Genomic DNA, 15,911 nt, shown 5'->3' on the forward strand with positions numbered 1-15,911 from the left:
TTTAAATAGTTCGGAAATAACTTTATCATCTGCAATGTCCCTGCGAACTGTAGACATAATTAATGTTGTAGGATTGTCTCTGTCGAACAGTCTAACAAAGCAGTATTGTACTTTTGTAGGTGATGAAAGAATACAGACGGATATTCCACATCCGGAAGCGAAAGCCAGCCTCGTCTACTCAATCACAATCATTGGTTAGGAAACATTCTGGATCATACGAGGTCTCGGGAAGGTCGCACGAAACAAATTGTTGACATTTACCATTAATGTGTCAACACTCTCTACTCATTTATGTTAACGTGAGATGGTTTACTGTGGGCTAACATTCACCCTACAAATGCTGACTTTTTCATTAGTTAAAATCTATTGTTGATCTCACAAAATCACAAACAGACCAACAAGAATGTCTCTCATATTGCATCATGATCTGCTAACTGAAACTGCCATTTTTCTCACTACCAATATCATCGAGCATTACAGAGCCTTGTGGGTGAAAGAGTATCTGTGTCCTGCACTCATCAAATAATATCAGGGATTTTCACTGTGTCTGGTCTAAGTCGGGAGAATAGGCAGAAGGACATGTTCAGCAAACCTACTGACATAGCTGTCTTGGGCCTACTATCATATGGGTAGTTGGTGCCGTGTTTACACAAAATCAAGACCATTGCTCTGAGTACTACGAGATTCATCAGGGAAAAAGCCACAATGACATTTACTTCTGGAACAGTATAATATCTCCCTTCCCCACTCACGGAATGAAAAAACAAATCCCCTGTCAATAGATGCGATTGACATAGTATTGACTTTGCTCGAAGAGTTGACCTCGATAGGTGTCTTGCTTCATCATCAGTACTGTTGCTTCTTTCTTCAGTGTTTATATCTACTGGATATTCCACCATAACATATAACCACAGTATTGACCACAGGGATGTCTGTATTATGATATCGCAGGAGAAGACACCCGATGTGTGTGATTCTTTACCGTGCTTGTGAGAGTACACAATGTACTTAATAGTGTTTGGGATTTTATCATTGATCATTGGTTATAATTTCTTGCCTCTAACCGATCAGCTCTCGATTACACAAGCGGCTAGAATTGTGTAAACTTAAAAAGGATTTGAATTATAAGAAATATACATCAGCATAGACCCTACAAACTGCTAATATTACCTTTAATAACTAATATTTTTGTGTATGTCCATATGAAAACAACCAACTAATATACATCTATTCCTTCATCTAAACTGGAGGAACAATTATTGTTAAAATGTTCCCATATAATCGATTGTGGATTTATATAATCGATCATGAAATTGGTAGAGCCAAACGGATCAATTTTCGATTACAATCGATCAGTGTAACATCACTAGCAGTGAACACTCATTGTCAACCTTAGTTATGCGGATTACAGTTCAGTATTTACCAGTCGGTATCACTATCTCATACATGCACACCAATTGTCACTAGCACGTCAGTGTATAAATATGTACAGACCTTAACCCAGTACTGTTTGAATGTAAGTACCGAATACAGTATTATTAATAGTATGACGACCGGCCAAAATATCACGAATGGGGGACATGTGTGGCAATGGACGACACAAAACCTCAGCTATATTCCTAATTGCTAAGCATGAAATACACAAATTGAAAGTGTTTTGTTCACTGATATGTTAATGGTGTTATTGCCATAATTGGGATGTGCCTTCTGTTCGTATTCTGTGTTGTAGTCCTAGTGTATACCTTTAAATATCCCTACGCACAAATCTAGTCACATAAGTGTTTATTGTATGTCTCGTGTATATAATTAATGTCTGTTAACGTTTATTCTAAAATACGCATTATTGGCATCACATCATACTGAAAGTTAAAGTGTGTTTTGTTTAACGACACCACTAGTAATCATCTTGAGAGGAAACCAGCTACATTTTTCCATTAGCAGATAGGGATCTTTTATATGAATTTTTCCCCATAGACAGGACAGCACATACCACCACAATAGGTTGGCATTTAAGTTATTAAACAAAATGACCAAGGTGTTTAACGCATTCATACCTGTATGCAAGTCAGCTATAAAATACATACAAATGCAACGTGTCAATGTGTAGGATTCAAATCTAATTCGTCGATTCGCATTATACTTGACAGTCCACGGTTTGAACCCAATGGTCATCAAATATACGAGATTAATATTAATGGCAACATACTAAGAACACTCTACATATATGTGTGGTTTCACGGTAATCTGTGTTCTTTTGAGTTTATTGACTAGAACAAACGCTTACAGTCCTTAATGCGAATATATTCGTGTCATTATTCATATTATATACACAGAAATCCTGTTTTAAAATCAGGAACAAAAACATCGTGTCTGTAGCCTTTCTTTGCTCGACTTCTACTATCTACTTCTTCTAGTCTCTGTTACATTCCATTCGTTCAAATGTTCATATATCTGAATACAGTGTAATTAGAAATGTAGTTTCATTACGTGAAAGAATATGGATGTCGATATTTAGTCAATATCAACAACACATTTACTTCACTTAGTATTTGGTTTTTCTATGACATAGAACTGCTTCACGGGGGATGGGGAGAGGCACATAAAATTAAAGGGATGTTCCTGACTGACTGCGCTGCCATGGTAACATGCTCTCTACTAACAGAGCTTTTCAAGGATTTTAAAATGATATGGTATTTTCATTTTCAATAATAATATTAGCGCATAGGCACACCTGTTGAGTTCACATTGTCCTCATGTTTGTACAAGCTCATAATGGATTTGGCATTCTAATTTTTTCAAATGTGTATGAATATGAATATATATATATACTCTTCAAAAAAAAGTAAGGGAACTCTAATAAGAATTTACAATTGCCAAAATTGTAAGGTATATTAGCTGTGGGGAATGGTTATACGATAATAGTGAATTAATTGGGCAAACATTACAACCGGTAGTTCAGTATTACAGTAGGTGTTATGACCACCAAAGATATTGAAGGACGATTGGGTTCAAAAGTGAAATTTGAAAGTTGACGGGTTTTTTAATCAGTAAATCGCAAATTTAAACAATGAAAATGACTAAAAACAAAATAATAACAACTGTATGATCAACAGAATTAAAAGGATTGACAGAAATAATGTTCTACAGTGATTAATCGACCTTCCTGGAAATTGTCAAAATCGAGAATGACATCCCACGCACGTGTACGGGGCAACTGCGTGATGCACGTGCAAACTATAGAATGTGTTTCGGTGTGTTGATAAACAGACCTGGACGTTCTTTACTAGGATGTCTGTGGTCAAAACGTATGTTCGGTCTAATAGGGGTTTTTTGGGGGGTTTTTTGGGGGGTTTTTTTGGGAGGGGGGGTAAATTCCAGGTTAAAAAGGTGCTATTATGCGAAAACATTTTACAATGGCTATAAAAAAACAAAACATGAACGTCTCTCTAATGTTACATGTATCTTCGGAAATGTTCTGCATACTTTTATTTTTTAAGTCTGTATTTTTCGGTCCAACTAGTCTTGTACTACAGAGGAACTAACTGTCACTGTAACATGCTATTAACATAAACGTAGTTAAACGATTTGCTTCTCTTATTAGCGGCGAATGTTTTTAATTGATATAATATGAAAGCATTTATGCATAATAGCAGTGGCATAGCCGGGTAGGTCCAAATACATTGTTAAAACATCACCATATTAGGTCTCGTTTTAAAATGTATAATAAAACAAGAAACAGCACTAATTTTGGCTGTATATAAACAAAGGAAAAATAAACGCATTCCATCATCAAACACCCCTGGCTACGTCACTGAATAATGATATTGTACTTTGTGTCTGTGTCTGTAATGTCCGTAAAATAAAAATAGTTATTGACTAACAGTAAAATATGTGTTTGTTTGTTGTTGTTTGGGGGTTTTGGAGGAAGAGGTGGGGTGAAGACAAATATAAAAAGTCTCCTTTTTAACTCAGTATTTCATATTACAATTTCGGTAATATCTCTCTCTCTCTCTCTCTCTCTCTCTCTCTCTCTCTCTCTCTCTCTCTCTCTCTCTCTCTCTCTCTCTCGTGTGATCTATATTATTGTCTGTCTGTATAGTCTATTTCTGTCTGTATATGCCTGTCAGACTGTGTTATATAGACAATTTTGAACACAAAAACCAATGTCATCAACTTTTAACCATTCACACTGGACTTAATACAATATATCTAGAAACCTCGTTTTTCGAAATGCAATTTTTGTTTCTTTTAATCCATAATTCATTGACTATAACTATTATCAAAATTTGGCCACCTTTTGGCAAAAAGGAAATTAATTTTAAAATAAGCTCACATATAACATAACAGTAAAATATTTTATTATCTAGTTTTCCATTCTCTGTTATACAGTACCAATGTTTATTCGAGCATTCAGAAATGTGTAGTGAAAGGCAGCAGCTAGTAACAGCCTATGTCGTCTTTTTCTTGTCCGTCCGTCTGTAGCGGAGTACCAGGTATGTTAGCAACAGGTTAAGGGTGGCACTAGAAGCGAAGTTTGTCAAGATGGCCACGTCTCCAGTTAGAACCACAGTGGTCAAGCTACGAACTGTAAATAATATAGCAATCATGTCATAATGAAGAAAACAGTAGGGTAAATATTGTGAATCGCAACATGTTAAAATATCAGTGGTCAAGCTACGAACTGTAAATAGTCATATTGAAGCTAACTGTAGAGTACATATTGTGAATCACATCGTGTTAGAACATCAGTGGTCAAGCTATGAACTGTAAATTGTATATGTAAATAGTCATATTGAAGCCAACTGTAGAGTACATATTGTGAATCACATCATGTTAGAACATCAGTGGTCAAGCTATGAACTGTAAATAGTATATGTAAATAGTCATATTGAAGCCAACTGTAGAGTACATATTGTGAATCACATCGTGTTAGAACATCAGTGGTCAAGCTATGAACTGTAAATAGTATATGTAAATAGTCATATTGAAGCCAACTGTAGAGTACATATTGTGAATCACATCGTGTTAGAACATCAGTGGTCAAGCTATGAACTGTAAATAGTATATGTAAATAGTCATATTGAAGCCAACTGTAGAGTACATATTGTGAATCACATCGTGTTAGAACATCAGTGGTCAAGCTATGAACTGTAAATAGTATATGTAAATAGTCATATTGAAGCCAACTGTAGAGTACATATTGTGAATCACATCGTGTTAGAACATCAGTGGTCAAGCTATGAACTGTAAATAGTATATGTAAATAGTCATATTGAAGCCAACTGTAGAGTACATATTGTGAATCACATCGTGTTAGAACATCAGTGGTCAAGCTATGAACTGTAAATAGTATATGTAAATAGTCATATTGAAGCCAACTGTAGAGTACATATTGTGAATCACATCGTGTTAGAACATCAGTGGTCAAGCTATGAACTGTAAAAATCATAATACAAACAACGGTAAAATGTACGAACTGCTTTATATTATAATTGGAAGAAAACGAGAATGTCAATTTAAATTAAAATGTTGATATGTTTTTGTTATTGTAAAATGTCAGGTTCCTGATGAAGGAAGTTATGCTTTATAATTTTATAGATCTAACAAATGAAAAATGTATACGAATTATGGCATATGAAAACAAGCAATAAGGCAAAATGGAACCACATCATATTATTAAAATAATTAAAACATGTTAATGTATTAAATCTTTTTTTTAAATCTAAACCATATTATAATAAAAAAATTCTTACACACCCGTTGGTGAGAACACCATGCGTTATTTTTTGTTACACATGGTTGTTTACACATGTACGTGTTAACAATTTTAAGACATACGACTGGCTGCTTCTAGGTGGTGACCAGGTCACCACTCCCATAAATCCAATGAAAAAAGTACACGATAGAAATCGATTACATTGTGACGTATAGTTAACCTGACAATCATGGGTCTGTGATGCGTATGTTAGATATAAGTGCAATGGTTGTAATTAACTTTTAGTCGAAAATGATGTTAACATTTGCTAAAAAAAAAAAAAAACTGGTTTTTTAGCATATGTAAGAAATAGAATAATACATTCGTGTCCGTTAGATACCATTTATCTCACAACTCGTTGTTTAAAAACGTATCAAACTCGCTTTCGCTCGTTAAGATACATTTTAAAAACAACTCGTTGTAAATATGAAACATTTCATACTATTTAAAACGAACTGTTCCATTATAACAAACTATCTGAAAATGTTAACGATATATATCGTTAAAATTTTCAGTTACATTTTGAACCATATTAAAACAAATTAAGTTAATATTGCTAACTATAATGTAATAAAACAAAATTATTAATAAGTTTTCAAAAAATCAACTGATAACTTATAAAATATAATTAATTGGCAATCAAATGTACGCAAGGGCATAAAAGGTGTTTTTTATTATCTATGTGATAATAACTTGTGTTGGAAATGCTCTTATTTTGAGCCTTATCAGTAATAGTTGGCATAGTTGGGCATAATGACGTCTGTGGACGCAGTCAGTTAAAAGTGAACGAACCGATTGTGGTGTATGACGCCATGGCCCACGTGGCTGGACTCACACTTCCGGCATCCTGGCTCTTGAGGATGGCTGCTATCTGGATCAGCTTACTGCCAGCACTGATGGGTGTCACCAAACTCTGAACGAACAACGTGGAACACAATAAATTGGCAATTAACATTTGTAATGTAACACACGTTAAAATTAATTTATCATAAAGTGGTGTTTTCTTTTTGTTTTGTTTGTTTTGTTCTGTGTTTGTTGTTGCTGTTTGTTTGTTGTTTTAATGTTTGTTTGTTGTTGGTTTTGCTGTTTGTTTGTTGGTGGGGTGGTTTGTTTTGGGGTTTTATTATTATTTTCTTCTCAATTTTTGTGTGGTTTTTTTTTTTTTTTTTTTTACTGGGGGGTTTGTTTTTTGTTTTTTACTGTGTTTTTAAGTGTTTTACTATTATTATTATAGTTATTATTATTATTATTATTATTATTATTAATATTATTATTAAACAGGTCAACAATTGTTTGGTATACATGATACCCACATACACAGTACTCTATAAATAAACTGAAAAAAAAAGAAAAAAGAGAAAGGAAAGAACGTATTTATTTAACGAGGTATGAAAACTAAAGAATGAAAACCATTAATGATACTGTATACTACTGAACATACTCACAATAACAGTTGTCAGTAAAACGTCGGGTAGAAATCGAAACGCAATAGCAACACAACAAACAAAGTAACTGTTCAGCTGTTAAGGAAACGACAATATAAATAAATAAATAAATGCATACAAAAATAAATAATCAAACTTTAAGGCCAAAAGCTGGGATGAAACTGTTACTAAACAGAGTGGAAGGCTTAATTAAAGACAGGTGTAATGTTAAAGTTTCCATTAATCACTGTCAGATGTTTCGTCTATATGAGGACTGCCACCCCGGATGATACGTCAACACTAACTTGTTTGTAAGAGGACTACTACACCCCAGGACGATTGCATCAACACAAAATTGTTTGTAGGATTGCCACACCCGATGACGATATATAAACAGTAACTTGTTTATGGGAGGACTGCCACACCAGAGGACGATTCATCAACACTAACTTATTTATTTGTAGGAGGACTGCCACACCCGAGGATGATACATCAACACTAACTTGGTTTATAGGAGGACTGCCATACCTCAGGACGATACGCCAACACTAACTTGCTTGTAGGAGGACTGGCACACTCCAGGACGATACATCAACACTAACTTGGTTTGTAGGAGGACTGGCACAACCCAGGACGATACATCAACACTAACTTGGTTTGTATGAGGACTGGCAAACCTCAGGACGATACATCAACACTAACTTGGTTTGTAGGAGGACTGGCATAACCCAGGACGATACATCAACACTAACTTGGTTTGTAGGAGGACTGGCACAACCCAGGACGATACATCAACACTAACTTGGTTTGTAGGAGGACTGGCACAACCCAGGACGATACATCAACACTAACTTGGTTTGTATGAGGACTGGCACACCTCAGGACGATACATCAACACTAACTTGGTTTGTAGGAGGACTGGCACAACCCAGGACGATACATCAACACTAACTTGGTTTGTAGGAGGACTGGCACAACCCAGGACGATACATCAACACTAACTTGGTTTGTAGGAGGACTGGCACAACCCAGGACGATACATCAACACTAACTTGGTTTGTATGAGGACTGGCACACCTCAGGACGATACATCAACACTAACTTGGTTTGTAGGAGGACTGCCATACCTCAGGACGATACGCCAACACTAACTTGCTTGTAGGAGGACTGGCACACTCCAGGACGATACATCAACACTAACTTGGTTTGTAGGAGGACTGGCACACCTCAGGACGATACATCAACACTAACTTGCTTGTAGGAGGACTGGCACACTCCAGGACGATACATCAACACTAACTTGGTTTGTATGAGGACTGCCATACCTCAGGACGATACGCCAACACTAACTTGCTTGTAGGAGGACTGGCACACCCCAGGACGATACATCAACACTAACTTGGTTTGTATGAGGACTGGCACAACCCAGGACGATACATCAACACTAACTTGGTTTGTAGGAGGACTGGCACACCCCAGGACGATACATCAACACTAACTTGGTTTATATGAGGACTGGCACAACCCAGGACGATATATCAACACTAACTTGCTTGTAGGAGGACTGGCACACCCCAGGACGATACATCAACACTAACTTGGTTTGTATGAGCACTGGCACAACCCAGGACGATACATCAACACTAACTTGCTTGTAGGAGGACTGGCACAACCCAGGACGATACATCAACACTAACTTGGTTTGTATGAGGACTGGCACACTCCAGGACGATACATCAACACTAACTTGGTTTGTATGAGGACTGGCACAACCCAGGACGATACATCAACACTAACTTGGTTTGTATGAGGACTGGCACACCCCAGGACGATATATCAACACTAACTTGCTTGTAGGAGGACCGCTACATCCCAGGACGATACATCAACACTAACTTGCTTGTAGGAGGACTGCCACTCATCTCATCTCAATATCGGGAATCTGTGGATAGTCCTTCTCAGCCTCCACGATTTTTTTTTTTTTACATAATTTCAGTTTGATTTGACATAAAAAGAAAAGTAAAAATTGTTTTGGAATTTAAAAAACAAAACAAAACAGGACTATAGTACAGTATTGAACGCAACTCTGTTCACACAGCGTGCGGCAAGCACATTAAAATTTCGATATTTCTGAGTTATTTATCAAAAGAATACGTACTTATTTATCACATGTAAAAATAGTGAAATGTACCTTTAAGGTGATTTTGTCAGATTATTGATATTGACATGTAGGGGAACGCTAGAGGAAACCCTATGTAATGTTTTGGCAATCGTCGACAACTAAATGGTCGCAAGCTACTGTGTCTAAAATACACATTTGTTTTCCTAAATCTGATGTTTCAGAGCTTTAGGTTGATTATTCTTGAGTCCAGTCATGACATTAAACTTACATTTTGTTAACCAGTACCAACGCTACACGAAGAAACCCGACGTCTTTATGCGAAACGAACCTGTGCTGTACTTTCTTGTGGCGAAAGTGTGTTCCCACGCTATTCTTCTAGTTAGGGTCCTAGCACAGCTAATCACAGTTCAAACTAAATAAAAGGATACATGGCAAACAATGGCAAAAATTTTACTTTGACTCCACTGGAGTAATGCAATATTAATAAGATGAGTGTTAAATCTGTAATAGAATGGAAGTTTTCGTTAACAGAAATAAAATGAGTTCACGCATATAATAAACGTTCAAATAGCACTAATTATGCAAATATCTCCGTTATCTTTTTTATTGAAATTAATAAATTGCTTCAGCAACATTTGAAAAACATATCTGCGAAATGCGAAATTATGAATTTTCGTGTGATACACAATATTATAACTTGACCCAAGTACCGTGAAGAGTGAGAGGTTTTTAACATTTTAGGGTGTGCGGTTAAAGGGTCAGGTGATTTTAAATACAAAAGTCCACTTTTGGAATATATAACTAAGTCAAAACTACTCAAATAGCTCCTTAAGTTTACTTTCGATGAATAGTTCCAAATCATGCGCCAAATTACTTCATGAAAATTGTATACATTTTTTACCTTTTGGACTCAATCCTATGGGACATAAAATTCAAAATACACCACAAATACCGGCGCGAGTCGACACCTGCGTCCATGACAGGCTTGCTCTGAATGTGCACGTAAAACCCTATGACCTGACCTGATGAATAAGCCCGGCCCGTTGGACCTTTATTGGAGGACTGCATTACGTCCAGAGTTAATGAAATTTTGAGATATCATATGTTGGCATTATAAAGCAGGTTTCAACACCTATTGGCTTGTTATTTTGTTTAGTATTTTGATAATGTCCTGTCTTCGTTATGAGCAACATTAGAGCGAGCTGAAGGTAACTCTTCTGAAATGGTGCTAGACGAGCAATTACATGAAGTTTCAAAACTAATTTATTAACCCTTTCGAGGTGTGGAGGAGAGAGGGTGATCACTCACCTTCCCATGACGAACACTGATTGCACGGGGCGAGTGTGGAGGAGAGAGGGTGATCACTCACCTTCCCTGGCGAACATTGATTGCATGAGATGAGTGTGGATGAGAGAGGGTGATCACTCACCTTCCCTGGCGAACACTGATTGCACGAGGTGAGTGTGGATGAGAGAGGGTGATCACTCACCTTCCCATGACGAACACTGATTGCACGAGATGAGTGTGGATGAGAGAGGGTGATCACTCACCTTCCCTGGCGAACACTGATTGCACGAGATGAGTGTGGATGAGAGAGATCACTCACCTTCCCTGGCGGATGCACGAGGTGAGTGTGGATGAGAGAGGGTGATCACTCACCTTCCCTGGCGAACACTGATTGCACGAGATGAGTGTGGATGAGAGAGGGTGATCACTCACCTTCCCTGGCGAACACTGATTGCACGAGGTGAGTGTGGATGAGAGAGGGTGATCACTCACCTTCCCTGGCGAACACTGATTGCACGAGATGAGTGTGGATGAGAGAGGGTGATCACTCACCTTCCCTGGCGAACACTGATTGCACGAGGTGAGTGTGGATGAGAGAGGGTGATCACTCACCTTCCCTGGCGAACACTTGTGACGGTACATGCTCTTAATTTCTTTTCGCCTGGGGCGATATTAATTGTTTTAGAAGACCGTGTGCGGTTCCAAATGCACTTAGCCAGATGGGCAACTTGTTACGTAATACCTTTGCGCGACGGTCGTCGAACTGTACGCCTAATACACACCCAGAGCAGGTGCGGAGGCAATGTGGCGAGTAGTTACGTAATACCTCCGCGAGTGCGGTTTTTACAACCGTGATTTGGCGACGATCGGCGTCAGTCAGTCTGACGATCAGAGGAAAATATACCGACTCTGGTTGTGGTGGAAACTCACATGATAAGATTCGGTGCCGCGATGTACCCCCAGGCGATATTCGATTTATAATAAATAGCTAGTGTTTTAGAGTTATGGGGAGAAGCAAAAAGGACGGCTACCAGGGAACGTTAGTCCGTTTGGACTTTGGTAAATATATTATTTCTGCTCTGTTGTATAACCTTGATGTGATTGATGTGACTTTAAATATTTTAATACTGTATTATACCAATATTATTTAGACAGTGTCTTCGGTCATCTGACGAAGTAAATCGTAGTCTTACTGTTCTATATTTATACGAGTATTTGGTAATATAAAGCTTAGCCAGTCATCCTAGAAGACCTAGGTAAACTGTAGGTTATTGTCTTTATTGTGATAGGTACCAGTATTAATTCTGCGTTACACGGTTACTGAATGAGTAGTAAGGGTTAATTAAAAATTAACCAGTTAGGAATAGAGCTGTAATTCCTTTATTAATTAAGTTCCCCTGGCTGCGTTTCTCAATTATCACACGTGTGGGTGTTGTGTCACGGTGAAGTGATTAGCATATTGTGTAAACTAGACACCTAGAGATTAACTAATTAAGTGATCAGTTCTGGGTTGTTATTATTGTTGTTATTAATTAACTACTGCGGCAGTACATTTGTCAGCGTAGGTTAATACAGATTCCAAAGTGTATTGTGTTTTTGTTGTGTTTTCTAGTGAACTAAACGTGCTATAATAATATATACTTTATATAAGATCGTATCCTGATCATACCTAGACGAGCCAAAGCGGTTTTGAACTGCCCGTTACAGAGAGATCTAATAGATATACAGTTAGGAGAGATATTTGAACAGTCGTGTTTTATTCAGTTACGAGGTGAGTGTGGATGAGAGAGGGTGATCACTCACCTTCCTTGGCGAACACTGATTGCACGAGATGAGTGTGGATGAGAGAGGGTGATCACTCCCCTTCCCATGACGAACACTGACTGCACGAGGTGAGTGTGGATGAGAGAGGGTGATCACTCACCTTCCCTGGCGAACACTGACTGCACGAGATGAGTGTGGATAAGAGAGGGTGATCACTCACCTTCCCTGGCGAACACTGATTGCACGAGATGAGTGTGGATGAGAGAGGGTGATCACTCACCTTCTTTGGCGAACACTGATTGCACGAGGTGAGTGTGGATGAGAGAGGGTGATCACTCACCTTCCCTGGCGAACACTGATTGCACGAGGTGAGTGTGGATGAGAGAGGGTGATCACTCACCTTCTCTGGCGAACACTGATTGCACGAGATGAGTGTGGATGAGAGAGGGTGATCACTCACCTTCCCTGGCGAACACTGATTGCACGAGGTGAGTGTGGATGAGAGAGGGTGATCACTCACCCTCCCTGGCGAACACCGAGTGCACGAGGTGAGTGTGGAGGAGAGAGGGTGATCACTCATCTTCCCATGACGAACACCGATTGCAGTATTTCTTAACCACTGTTAGCCTAGTGTTTGAACACTTCAGTCGCATAAAATGGATAGGTGAATTGGAAGAGTATATAGGAGTGCTGGACCGTGCCCCTCCCCCTCTGCTTTAAAGGTTTTGGGCCGAATTTACAAAGCCTGTTTACGACTTACACGTGTGTAACTACATACATTTACAAAGCCTGTTTACGACTTACACGTGTGTAACTACATACATTTACAAAGCCTGTTTACGACTTACACGTGTGTAACTACATACATTTACAAAGCCTGTTTACGACTTACACGTGTGTAACTACATACATTCAGAATGCTTAAACACCTGCATTTAAGAAAAACGGGCTTCGTAAATTCGGCCGTTTATGTTTATGTAACAGGACAAACATGTAATCTTACCGCCCTGGAGTGGGTGGTTCACCCCCCAACCCCGTTTACCCCGGACCTCACTTGGGCCATGTCATTATAGAGTCGACTTATACAAATATATGTAGTAAAAATCAATATGCACATGCACCTTTTATTTATTTTTTTATTTTTATATTCCATTCAAAAAAAATTCAAGTAGTCAACAATTAATAATAAGTAAATAATGTAAACAGGTAAATTGGTTAATTTCAACTTACCTTGTAAAACTAGAAATCCATATTCACAATATGTTGAAACTGGATATTCCATTGCAAACTGATATGTCAGCATTATTGAATACCTGTATAACATAATAACAATGTTTCGTTAAAAACAACCCTCATATTTTATCAATAATACTGACTTAATATATTGACATCAATCTGATTAAAATGTGTGACACGTCTGTAACCAGTTGAGCGGATGTCAGTCAGATTGTACTAACAATTCAATATTATTAGATGAAGGGAAGGAAGGAAGAAAGGAAATGTTTTATTTAACGGCGCACTCAACACATTTTATTTGCGGTTATTATGGCGTCAGACATATGGTTAAGGACCACACAGGCATTGAGAGAGGAAACCCGCTGTTGCCACTTCGTGGGCTACGCTTTTCGATTAGAAGCAAGGGATATTTTACATGCACCATCCCACAGACAGAGGAGTACATATTACGGCTGTTGATATGCCAGTTGTGGTGCACTGGCTGCAACGAGAAATAGCCCAATGGGCTCACCGACAGGGATCGATCCCAGACCGACCTCACATCGAGCGAGCGCTTTACCACTAATGAAGGGAACGCTCGAACTATGGATAGAAACTATCGTCTTTAAAATCAATCCGACTTTATTTCTTCAATAGTTTACAAGTGCAAACCGCCGATATCCACTATAAACTCAATGCTATTGTCAATACAATACGTATTGTATATTGTGCCATAATTATAATACTGATCGTGTATTGGCCGCTTAACGACACAAACACATTTTTTATTTTTTATTTAAAGTACGGCTGTTTGGTGTTTAACATAGGTATTGAGACAGTTTGGTCTAGCGACGACGTATCTACGCACTTTCAAGTCAGGACAGTACACACCACAGATTTCAAGGACGGACCTAGGAAATATCTTAAGGAGACCCGAGAGGACTAAGGGCAAAGGGGGACCTGTACCAACTATTAAAAAGGGCACTTCAGTCAAAGTTTGAAGCACATACACCAACTCCTGAAAATTTAGTTTATTTTGTTTAACGACACCACTAGAGTACATTGATTTATTAATCATCAGCTGCTGGATGTCAAACATTTGGTAATTTTTACATATAGCCCGGCACACTGTTCTGTCAGTTGCAAGAGATCGTTTATATGCACCATCTCACAGACAGGATAACACATACCACGGGCTTTAATATACCAGTCGTGGTGCACTGGCTGGAACGAGAAATAGTCAAATGGGCACCGATGAGGGTCGATCTCGGACCGACCGCGCATCAGACAAGCGCTTTACCACTGGGGTAAGTTCCGCCCCCAACTCCTGAAAAGGCACTTCATTAAAAGACTGACATTCTGGAATTTGTTCGGGGAACAGGCCCCCCCCCCCCCCTGGTTTTCTCCCTTTGATCTGCCCTTGGACTTACTAATATAGGCCCATTGATAATTATCGATCCTACGAAATATCGTAACTCAAATGAGCGCACAACCGGCCAGTTACGACGGTGTATAAACAACGCTCGATATTTCCACTTCACATTAACCCGAATTTCTGCGCTGCTTCCTGTTGCTGAACGGAGAACAAGTGAACACTTTTCGACAACAGTACGTTTGTTGTTAGGCCATTGCAAAGAGTCGGCAGGACTTACCCACATTCTTCTAGCAGAACGCTGCCGAGACTGACCCCTTTACTGCTCTTGGCTTTACTGACTGACAGTATCTGTGGCACTTTCAAGATGATGCATGTTGCAACCACTGTTAAACTGAGAAAGTCGCATAAATATCGTAACATTGTAAACGCTTCCCTGGTCGTGTGTGGAAGCTCCACTCAACAGGTCAATATCCACACTGCGATAACACGTGCCGATGTCTTGATGTTTACAGGCAACCAAACAGAGTGTGTGGTATGCAAGGCTAAACGTAAACTGGTGCTTATATCCCATTAAGGTTCAAGCACCGCTGTCCTGGGCACTCGAACAGCTATCTGGGGCTGTCTATCCGGGTGAGGGGTTAATGGTTAGACATGGGCGTACATAGGATTTTGAAAAGGGGGGTTCCAAAATAGATTGCAGAGATATTGGGCATATATTTCTATGTTGAGTTTTGAAAAGGGGGGTTTCAAAATAGATTGCAGAGATATTGGGCATATATTCCTATGCTGAGTAAATATAATGATGTCAGATATCAATGTCAGATATATTAAATTATAAAAAAGCGATTTCTGGGGGGGTTCGGTCGAACTCATCGAACCCCCCCCCCCCCCCCCCCCCATGTACGCCCATGTTAGACAGGGAGCCTCAACATTTTGCTCATTATCGCGTCACGATTCGCTACGCAAGTT

The 15,911-nt window shown here is 38.8% G+C and overlaps 2 protein-coding genes across 4 annotated transcripts in view; one reads left to right on the forward strand and one right to left on the reverse strand.

Annotated features, from left to right (window-relative positions):
- Positions 1-2,932, forward strand: part of LOC121374213 (adhesion G protein-coupled receptor L3-like) — an 86,731-nt gene extending 83,799 nt beyond the window's left edge. For all 3 annotated transcript variants that reach the window (XM_041501208.1, XM_041501205.1, XM_041501206.1), the window contains one exon: positions 120-2,932. In XM_041501208.1, coding sequence (XP_041357142.1) covers positions 120-254 — 135 coding nt within the window. In that variant the 3' untranslated portion in view covers positions 255-2,932. The remainder of the gene's footprint in view (positions 1-119) is intronic.
- Positions 2,933-4,341: 1,409 nt separating this feature from the next.
- LOC121375859 (solute carrier family 66 member 3-like) lies at positions 4,342-15,459 on the reverse strand. Its single transcript, XM_041503532.1, has 6 exons — positions 15,220-15,459; positions 13,583-13,665; positions 9,730-9,802; positions 7,201-7,267; positions 6,548-6,668; positions 4,342-4,585 (listed from the first exon to the last, which is right to left on the reverse strand). Exons 1-6 carry the CDS (start codon positions 15,360-15,362, stop codon positions 4,449-4,451), a joined length of 624 nt encoding a protein of 207 aa, XP_041359466.1. The 5' UTR covers positions 15,363-15,459; the 3' UTR covers positions 4,342-4,448.
- Between the last annotated feature and the right edge of the window lie 452 nt (positions 15,460-15,911).

This window comes from Gigantopelta aegis, chromosome 6 (genome assembly GCF_016097555.1).
Source record: "Gigantopelta aegis isolate Gae_Host chromosome 6, Gae_host_genome, whole genome shotgun sequence".
NCBI lineage: Eukaryota > Metazoa > Mollusca > Gastropoda > Neomphalida > Peltospiridae > Gigantopelta > Gigantopelta aegis.